Source organism: Takifugu flavidus, chromosome 15, assembly GCF_003711565.1.
Source record: "Takifugu flavidus isolate HTHZ2018 chromosome 15, ASM371156v2, whole genome shotgun sequence".
Taxonomy (NCBI): Eukaryota; Metazoa; Chordata; class Actinopteri; order Tetraodontiformes; family Tetraodontidae; genus Takifugu; species Takifugu flavidus.
In genome coordinates, this window is record NC_079534.1 from 3430492 (window position 1) to 3440835 (window position 10344).

Below are 10344 nucleotides of genomic sequence, written 5' to 3' on the forward strand. Positions count from 1 at the left end.
ATCTCCCAACTCTGCTGGCTTCTTTGTTTTGCTTTGGCGTCCTCCTCTTCTTCATTCACCCTCTCGCACTCCTCACACACACACACACACACACACACACACACACACACACATGCACGCAAACAGAAACATACTTACATTTGCAATGAAAAGCTTTTGAAGAAAACAGAGCTACTTATTTAATTCATGTCAGTGAAATTGGATTTAGCCATTTAGCATTTCTGCCGAGCCTTCTATCTTTCTGTCCTGCGTTCCTTTATCCTCCTCACCACACACACACACACACACGTGTGTGGATGGAGTCAGCGTACACGCCCCAGCCACTCGTGCACATTTATCCGGCTACTCCGTGGAGCAGCGTCACGCCCTAATGGAAAGAATTCCAGCTTTTGCCAGGTCAGGTCGGATGAGATGGATGTTGACGCGGCGTTTCTGATGTTAGCGACTGTTTTGGCGTTTAGACCAGGTCCTCCGCTTCGTTACCTGGAGACAAAAGCAGCCGGTGAAAGGTCAGAAGTCGTCATCAGGCTGAAAAAAGATTAACCGAAAGACATGAAACGATTAGGAGTGACTTCACTCTTCGTCCCGCCAGGCTGGAGGCGCACACCACGCTAACCAAACAGCGCCCCTTGATGGACGGATTGGACCAGACGCTGCTTCAGATTCTTTCTTTTTTCATTCATTAGCTAAAAATATTATTTCGAGTCATGTTTCGCTGCCTTCACAGCTCATTACATGCTGAATAAATGTTTTTCTCACAGCCTCCGCGTAAACTGTGGCGTGAGCGTCTAAAAATAAGTCCCACGCAGTCGCGTCACAGCTCCCTCTGAAAGGAAAGATTAGTCAGATCGCCGGGCACAATCAGCCGATGCTGTTAACACATATGTGGGGGGAGCACGGAAACAAACACACCGATATGGGTGTGAAGCGTCGGGGCAGGGCCGCAGTCAGACGCATGTACGGTAATTGCCCCAGTTTTGAAAGTTTAACGGACTTTTTGTGTAAGTAGTCAAGTCGGAGCCATTAATCATGGCGAGCGGTCGCAGCAGACAGCAGGATAAACTCCAAATGAGACCCTCTGTAGTGGCTTCATCCAGTTTGTGCAAATTAGCGTCACCGTAACTGTGGACAGAAACGGCCAAATTAAAGGAAATGAGGAATGAAAGAGTAATAAGGGAACAGCGCGGCCACCAAAGGTAAATTCCGCCTCGGCCCACATTAATCATCAGTCTGCAAATGAGGGACAGACCTGGAGCGTCCTGTTAACAGAGGCTAAATTATGAATCTTCCTCCAGGCCCCACGGCCAGCCTGGTGCTGCTGTCCCAGCTCCAGCCTCTGTCCCGCTCGGCGTCCTCCAGCCACACGCTCTTCGTACCGCTGGTCCTGAGGGACGGGACGTCGGGGCTCACCAGCACCGGCACGGTCACCGTGTCCGTCTGCCCCTGCCTGAGAGGAGGGGCGCGTGCCGGGGAGAAGGAGAAGGACAAACAGACGGAGGGAGAGTGGGACTGGGAGCGGGAGGCGGTGTGTCTCCCTCAGCAGTCCACGCTGCCCTCCCCAGGGCTCAGCACGGCCGCCCTGCTCGCCATCCTGGCCTGCGTGGCGACGCTCCTGGGTAAACACCAACACAACATCAGTCTGGCTGCAGCGAGAATGTTATACAACAGATATAACGCATGTAAATGTCTTGAATTACACATGTGCACCCGTGTTATTTACACGCCGACACGTTTTCCTGCCTGTGAAAGAGGTTAATGATAATCTACAGATAGAGAAAGAGATGAGTAAATAATGTTTAGGGCTGTTTACCCTCCACCAGCTCCCTGGATGCTTCATCTGCATATGAAAATAACAAAGCAGCAGCGTAAATATTTCTCTCACTCGCAGCTCGATCGTGGGGTTTACTCTCATTTTCCTCTGGCAAGGTCGCCGCTAATCACTTCTAAAACAACAAATCGGGCCGATCGTGCAGGCCGGCTCGTTTTTTGCTGTGTGTTTTTTTTTGATAGCCGCATAATAAAATGCGTGCGACACCTTTGCTGGATCTCAAGAGGCTAAATTGGATGAGCCGGAGGCGCGGAGCGGCGTGGTTGTCATTTCCAGCCAGTCTGCCGGATCAGTATTCATGCCCTGCTGATAGGTGGCATTATCACTCCGCTGAAGACCAGCTCGGTCATGAAAGGGGCTCAACGGGGCGTGAAGGTGATCGAGCAGGGCTGCTTTGTGAGGTTTTAGAGTTCAGTTCAGTGGAGGTCTTAACCAGACCTGCAGCAGCTTCAGGCAGCTTTTAGAAATGTCTGTGTTGCGTTTCCGTCATGAAAGCCCGGAGCTGCTGCCGAGGGAGGGAAAACACCATCCGTCTGATTCACGTGAGTTTGATCAGCCCGTCCGGGGATTATTGACGCCAGACGGATTCAACAAATAAACCTGGATGTGGTCCAGAAAAGGTGGTTTTCATCCAAGCAGACTTGCTCTGTTTTCCCCTCTCCGCCTCTTGTGCTGAGAATATTAATAAAAGGTCTCGGGACAGCGGAGTGTCCATTTCCCTGACTGGAGGCGTGACAGGATAAAGCAGCTTTCTAAACAAATAATTCTTCTGTCTGTTTTTGTCCCTGTGTCACACCTCTTTGTCTGCCTGAAATTTCCTCCCTCGCTCTCTCTTCATCCTTTATTTCCCCTGTGATTTCTGCCCCTTTCCCCTCTCTTCATCATTCTTTTTCCAATTTCCAATATCCATTGTTGCCGCCGCCGCTCGGCAGCGGTGAGTGCCCTCTCATTGTCGCTGCGGCGTCAGAAGCGGGACTCGCTGTCGCCGCTGGAGGAGGATGACGTGCGCGAGAACATCATAACGTATGACGACGAGGGCGGGGGCGAGGCCGACACCGCTGCCTTTGACATCGCGGCGCTGCAGAGCGCCCCGCACAGCTCGCGCTCGCGGGGCTATCGCACATTAGACAGCAGGAACGTGTGAGTGCACAGATGGGGAGTGTGTTTACTTGCTAAATGTGACACCTCGTTGCTTGTTTGAGAGCAACGGGGACAAACGTACACCTTCAGAATAAAAGCGCCTGTTTCAGTGATCAGGTCGCGTCCAGCCACCAGTCTCATTTAGACGCCCCAGCCCATGTGGTTGGAACCTCAATACGTTCTGCTACATCCACACTCGTTTGATGTGCTCATGAAACATTTTTGTTGCCTTTGGACTAATAATTAGCTCAGATGTATATTCATTCACGCCATATGGAGGCCATACACAAGTACAAAGGATCCTTTTAGTGGGAATCGAAATTGCCTCCCGTGGAGGTGGACACAGACGCGTTCTAAAACGAACACAATCCGGCGCAACCCCCTCGCAACCAACGCCACCTTTGTGAAGGTTTTGTTTGCGCTAAGGGCAATGCTAACTTTTTGGCTGTGCGTCGAGTTTTAGCCGTTGTGCAGGTTCATACCAGGTCACGAGTTCCCTCAAGTTACCTGTAAAGCTACAGCAGATGAGATTATCTGTCATTTCTCTAGGAGAATGTTTCTGAATTATTAAATGTCTGCAGTTTGTGGTTTTCTTTCTCAACGTTGAAGCAAAATCGACCCTCTTTTCTGATAGATTATGTTTAAGCTGAATTGTCTTCGCACCACCATAAGCTACAGGTCCCCCAGCAAAAACAGACCCGAAAACCTGTCAGAGAAAGAGTGTTAGCAACAATAAGAAGTGATGAAATAGTGTGAAACACGCGGCGTTGCTGCGTTTCCCCCCTGGATGTGGGAGTAGTGTTGTCGGAATCAAGCTGGCGATGACCAGAAATACATTTTTAACGATTTAAGGAGCAACAACATCCGACTTTAAAGTGGCTCTGGCAGAGGCAGATATCTCACTGCACAATTGAAGACGCAACAAACAGGAAACCGTCAATTCCACCCATGTAATTTAATCATTTGTACCCTCATGCTTTGCAGACGTTACGCCCTTCGCACTCAGGACAAGTGTCCCACCTACAGCTGGGCTCAGAACCCGGCTGTGGAGTTCACAGCAGCAGGGGGCCCCTTTATGGACGCCTCTGCTACAGCAGCCACACTCTACCTGTCCTCCGTCGCACCCCAGGGGGGCCCTTTGAAGCCGGTCTGGCAGAGCTGGGCTACAGATTTCCCGGAGGCCAGCCGGACCACTCTTTGGTGATCCAGAATCAAGGGGCCATGGTGGGTCCGATGGAGTCTGGAGCTGTGTACGTGGCTCAGGCAGACCTCAGCAGTGGAAGCCGAACGGGAAGTCGCACGGGAAGCCGTGATGGGACGGCGCCCCAGAGCGCCTCGGACGGAGGGACGCCGAGGACCAGCGACAGCCAGGAAAGGGGGGGAGGAACGGGGACTGCGAGCAACTGTACAGAGGGCAGCAGCAGTCTGGACAAGATGAGCCACACTCAAGATATGGACTGGGTAAGGATTACCTAATCTAGTTGAGTCTAGGGATGGAGGGAGGGAGGGGGGGTGGAGAGAGGGATGGAGGGAGGGAGGGAGGGATGGGTGATGATGACAGTTAATAGTTATTATTAAAATAATATATAACTAAAATATCTGTGTAGATTCTCAATCATCCAGGTCATTGAATCCAAGGTAGTTTTCTCTGTCCACTGGACTGGGTTTCTTCTCTTGAAGACGTTTCGCCTTCTATCCAGAAGGCTTCTTCAGTTCTCAGAAGCCTTCTGGATAGAAGGCGAAACGTTTTCAAGAGAAGAAACCCAGTCCAGTGGACAGAGAAAACTACCTTGGATAACTAAAATATCCAATTGAAGTCAATAATTAAGTCCGATTTGTGGTGTAGTAACAAACATCTCAGCACGTTTACGGCCTTCTGATCGTTCGTTTCCTGTGTTTTGTTTCATTTATGAGGTCATTGAGAGACTCTCTGGCCCGTCCTTAATGCACTTTCCAAATATTTTATCTCTCCATCACGCCCCCTCCATCTCCCCTCACAGTGCAGTGTTAGCTCATTTTAGTCTGGGATTAAGATCTGTGTTTTCCAACTCTGCTTCTCCTCCGCTGTGTCCTCCTCTCTTGTCCTCTCTTTCTTTTCCCCACCTTTCCTCCGTTTCCTCACCTCTCCTCTGTTACATATGATGTGTTATAAACGGCTCCCTTCGCCATTTGGTGTCACTGTAACCAAACCAGTTCCACACTCTACCCCAGTCCCGTTCTGAAACCAGTCGTGCTCGCCTACGTCCCCTCCAGGTGCAGTCCGAGACGCTACCCCGAGAGCACAACCTCGTCATGACGCGGTCCGGCTCCGTCATGGGCCCGGGTCCCGCCACAGGAGCCTGGGTGTGCGATTCGGCCACCCTCCCCATGATGGGACGCAGGGCCTCCCGTACTGGCTCGTCCCCAAAAGCCTCCAGCTCCGGCCAGGCTGAATCCAACAACGGCGGAGGAGCCGGTTCGGGGGGAGCAGGAGCAGCTGGAAGTGACGGTGCAAACGGAGGCGCCTCAGATGGACAACAGCAGAATGCAAGTGGACACAACTACGCTACCGTCCTGCAGGGGGAGGTATCGGGACAGAGGGACTATTCCGGCACTTTGGGGAGAGGAGGTCTGGAGATCGGGAGCAACTTTGTGGTGGCGAGGCAGGACAGGGAGGGCGGAGGGATATCGTCCGTTTACCCAGAGGCACCGGGCTTTACCGGGGAATGGCGTGACCGGGTGGGCATTGGGGGCTACATTTTGGGCAGGAGGGATATCACCCCGCAGATCTTCCCCTTCCCTGGGCAACCCCGGGGAACCTATGGGTTTGGGCCTGGATGGGTTCCAGGAATGGAGGCCCCAAGAGGGGCTCCAGGGAGCAGCGGCCCCTCCTTGGCATTGAGGGTGGGCGAGTTCCTACGTCTCCGTCTTGCCCAGGTCACCTTTGACCCCTCCCAGCCCCCGTACGACTCGGTGCAGGTGTACGGCCTGGAGGGCACAGGGTCACGGGCCGGCTCCCTCAGCTCCCTGGAGAGTGAAGGGGAGAAGGATACCGAGAAGGAGGAGTGGGGAACAGGGCTGGAGGAATGGGGTCCTCAGTTCCAGAAGTTAGCCCAGCTCTTCAAAGATAGGGAGAAAGAAAGGGAAGACAAGGAAAAGGTTGAAGAGACCGAGAAGAAAGAGGATCCAGACGGAGGAGCGGAGCCAGCTGGAGAAGAGGGAAAAGACTGAGGGAGGATGAAAATGAAGCAAATAGGGGTAAAGGGGGTAAGAGTGGAACAGCGGGAAGAGGAAGATGATGAAAAGGCAACTAGAGTTGGAATAATGTGAAGAGAAGTTAAAGGAGAGAAAGATGAAGAGGCAAAGTAATAAAAAGAGACAGAGAAAAATGAGCCTGGGGAGGATGGAAAGTGCGAGGGCAGGGGGGGGGAGTGATTGATGTAATTTAAAGCAATAAGTGTTGAAACGCTGATATGGTTGAGCACAGATACGCAGACAATGCCGAGGCTGCTCCGGCTCAGGGCGGCAACCATTTGTTAAAACGCCTCAGACAAAGAAAAACAACCCAAACATCTAAGATTTAATTCAGCTCCGCACAGACGGAGGAACAGCAGGAAACCGGACCGGAGGAGTTCCTTTGGGGGGGGTGGAGGAGCACGCTCGTGTGTGTGAATATGGACACGGGAAGCATGCGTGGAGAACAAACAGGACAGGAAGTCAACAGGAGGAACAAACACTATGAAACTGAGACCCGGGGGGGTCGTAGGTGTGACGGGAGGGTGTATGTATAGCGATCCGGGTCCGTTTGAAGTGGCAGAAAAGTGAATCATTCAGCTCATTCAAGACTTTATTCCCACGAAATCCTGGAAATGATACCCCCCCCCAATCCCAGGAGGAAAACAGACACCCTGGAAGCGCCTCAAGGGCCACGCAGCCATCACCCCCCACCCCCGCTCCTGAGTTTAAGTGTCACTATGTTTACATTCACACACGGACTGATGAAACTCTGATTGTACTAAAGCGTCCTCACCCTTTCATATTCTGTCTGGATTAACGAGGTTTTTACCGAAGAAAGCTCCTATTTTTATTGCATTTCCCCCCTTTTCTCACATTGTGGATGCATGATTATTTTTTGGGGGGGAAACAAAGAAATTAACAAAAAAAAAAAAGACTGAAAAGGCAATCAGTTCTACTTTGAACATTCTCACTGGCCAAATGAAGAAATAGAAATCCACATATGTAGTAGAATCATCCGGGGATGGACCCCCGCGGAGACTCCGAGCGTGTCCTTTTGGTTCCCGGTCATGAGGCAGATGGAATGCACTTTTCTACTGTGATGTTTAACGTTAGCCAATAAGTCAACCATGACCGTCGTTTTATAAGATGTCAGTTAAAGAAAAAGATGTCCGACTGTATGTAAAGTCTATATAAATGTAAATACCACTGAGTATTATTGCTAAAAGAGTGTACAAAATCAAAAATAGCTACAAAAATATACAAAAAAGAGCTTCTATGTCCAAATGGAACACTGTTGGGACTGTGTGTGACGTAGATTAGGAGCAGATTATCTGTGCTGGGTTCAGCACATCCATGACGCGCCATCGTGTGCTCGGATCGTGTCGGGGTGTGTTTCCGTGGCAGCTGAGACCGACGGGCGACCGACCCGCAGCCTCTGGCGGCGATTCTACGAGACGCCTCCGAACTCGCCTCTTCTGGCGAGGAAGCAATTTGATGAAAAGCCAACGGAGTGAGGAAAAAATCCCCCTAATAGGCACGCGACAAAAGTTCAGCCTCCCCCCCTAAGATGTGGATTATTACGCCCCAAAAGTCAATGGAATTCCTAATAAGTTTTCAGGGCCGTCCGCGTTGATACCAGCGCTCCGGCGCTCGGTTCTGGCCGTAAATACGATAAATGAACCCAAGAATGCGAGAGGACGGTTGGAAAACGGGAAAAGAGGAGGAAAGCAACCGGGAGAGAGAGAGCAGCATTCCTCCACCTCTCCTACACATTTAGATCCTGAGTGGAATGTTAGCTGGAGGTGGATCCATGAATGTACCCGGAGCAGACTGGGACCACAAATGGTGGTGTCACTCGACAGCTCCTAAGAGCAGATTTCCAGATGATTTCCAGATGTTTACGGTGAATCATGAGAGAATTCCTGCAGGGGCTTTTTTTCCTCACACCTACGACATGAATGTGGACCCGTCTGGTGGCAGGAACGTCACCATTTATTCCCGGTTCAGTGTAAAATCCCACTCCAGCCGGCGGGGCGGTCCGCCATATTCCTGCCGTCAACATCTGCTTCTGTCAACACCTGCGTAATCAGACAGGAAGTCCGGCCTCTCGGTGTCGGGACTCGAACCCGCGAACGCCTCCTTAGCTGAGCCACGGACAGATGTAAAGCTGTGGGGTGCAGAACCTTGGGGTAAAATGGGTCACAGGTGTTATTCTTGGGCCTGGAGACCATTCCGAAGATCTGACAGGACACTGCGTCCAGCTTAATGAAGATCTGACAGGACACTGCGTCCAGCTTAATGAAGATCTGACAGGACACTGCGTCCAGCTTAAAGGACAATTCTGGTCAATGTTTATTATTTTAAACCCTGCAATTGTTGAGATCATTGACGGGAAAACAAGGTTTTCAGTCATTTATTCCCACTTTCTTCTGTGAAAGCACACAGAGGTGAATAAATCAGTTCTCCAAATGCGCCCGAACGCACCACGGAGCACTCTGCCCCCCCCCCACTGGGTTTGAAGACATTGAAATCAGTTTAGATGGCGCGTCCGTGCCAACCATTGAGGCGGGCTGTCCCACTGCTGCCCGCCTAAAAACACCCACCGCTGCTTGGTCCTTATTCGTGATTATCAAGGTCGACCTGTTCCACGCCGTGGACGCGCGTTTCCACGAGGTGTGTGTGAGATCTTATCTGCTGACATGGTGACGAGAGCTGAACACAACACAATCTAGTTCCAATCCCTCTTCATTTGAGCGGAGCCGTCGCTCATTTGGTTGCTGACATGAAACCTGGTGTCACGTTGCAGCGGCGTGTGAGCGACAGCGGCGCCCCGTGGGTAATGATATGCGACCCGTTCTGACCTCCCGATTAGGCGGTTTATTCCAGATTGGCTCAAGATGTCGCGGCTCTGCTGATTGGTGGCGTTTCGGGTTTGGTTAAAGTCAAAGTGACGATTCTCCCCATTTGTCTAATTTCAGTGTCTGCAGGGCTGCAGAGGCCCAAACCGCTCGGCGGAGCTTATTATCCCGCGACAGAGCTCGCCAAATTGGTTCAATCAAAAGCATGATTAGCTAATTCAGTTGTTTTAAATGGAATAAAAGCCCTCAGACGAGGCCTCGCCACAGCTTTTGCTCTCACTTTAGGCGAATTTAGTCCTGTTAGCTCGTCTACGTGACGTTAAATAGTTAGCGAGCGGCGCTGAGGGTCCAGAGCTGTGGACCCCCTTTGGTTCTGCACCCCCCACCCCACCCCCCCCACCCATCAACTTCATGGCTTCTGCATGATGTTGATAGAATTCTACAACTGCGTGCTGAACAACGTGTATTTATTTCTGTTGTACTTTTAATTTTTGTAAATTTGAATAAAAAAGGAACTGTTTCCGAAGAGACGTGTCAGACCTGCTCTGTGTGTGTGTGTGTGTGTGTGTGTGTGTGTGTGATGTGCCGTGCAGTGCACAAACGTGAACCATGTGAGCGTTTGGATGCGTCCTATCAAATTGGCTCCGCACTATTTCCAAACCTCAGATGTGTGTTCATGTGCACGCGCGCACGTGCGTGTGTGTGTGTTTACTTGTATTTGCTATGTATTGAGGACCAAATCAATCTTTCTACTAACAATGTGAGGACATTTTCGCTGGTCCTCACAACTTCAAAGGACTGATTGAGGGTTAAGACTTGGCTTGAAGGTTGGGTTGAGGTCAGAGGTCAGGAGCTGGGTCACCTGTCTCTGATGGTCCCCACAGAGACAGAAACACCAGGGTGTGTGTACGTGTGTACGAGCTTGTCTGGTCTGGTCTGATCCAGCCTGATCAGCTCTGTGAGGTCAGGACCAGAGGACAGACCAAGAGTTCAGGCTGTGGTTGGAGCGGGAGGCTGCTCCATTTCCACAGCGGCGCCGGGACAACGCCGGGCCTCCCGCGTCCCGCGGCCGCCGTCATGGCGACACCACTGTCATGGCGACACCACTGCTGTGTGACTGTAAAAGCTGCTTAAAAAGATTTATTACAATAATCAAATATGAAGGAAGGGGGATTATCGCGTTAGCTGGAGCTGCGCTACATTACAGCGATCACACGCGCCCCGAGTCGGGGGGGGGCGACCTTATTAGCACTTTATATGCAAGTCTGATAAGTTATTACGTTATTACGCAACACTCTGATC

The 10344-nt window shown here is 51.2% G+C and overlaps 2 protein-coding genes across 3 annotated transcripts in view; both read left to right on the forward strand.

The window, feature by feature from the left end:
* The window catches only part of LOC130538571 (cadherin-24), a 99745-nt gene extending 95573 nt beyond the window's left edge, over nucleotides 1-4172 (forward strand). For both annotated transcript variants that reach the window (XM_057056299.1, XM_057056300.1), the window contains 3 exons: nucleotides 1296-1616; nucleotides 2761-2968; nucleotides 3953-4172. In XM_057056299.1, the coding sequence (XP_056912279.1) occupies nucleotides 1296-1616; nucleotides 2761-2968; nucleotides 3953-4172 (749 nt within the window). The remainder of the gene's footprint in view (nucleotides 1-1295; nucleotides 1617-2760; nucleotides 2969-3952) is intronic.
* Nucleotides 4052-9568, forward strand: LOC130538572 (uncharacterized PE-PGRS family protein PE_PGRS54-like). The gene is made up of 2 exons (XM_057056301.1): nucleotides 4052-4429; nucleotides 5222-9568. The coding sequence occupies exons 1-2, from the start codon at nucleotides 4190-4192 to the stop codon at nucleotides 6176-6178; spliced, it is 1197 nt and encodes a 398-aa protein (XP_056912281.1). The 5' UTR covers nucleotides 4052-4189; the 3' UTR covers nucleotides 6179-9568.
* Nucleotides 9569-10344: the final 776 nt, after the last annotated feature.

Coding starts and splice junctions, on each gene's coding strand:
- LOC130538572 (XM_057056301.1), top strand. CDS start 4,190: ATGGTGGGTCCGATGGAGTCTGGAGCTGTGTACGTGGCTCAGGCAGAC. Junction 4,430..5,221: donor ACACTCAAGATATGGACTGG/GTAAGGATTACC, acceptor CGTCCCCTCCAG/GTGCAGTCCGAGACGCTACC.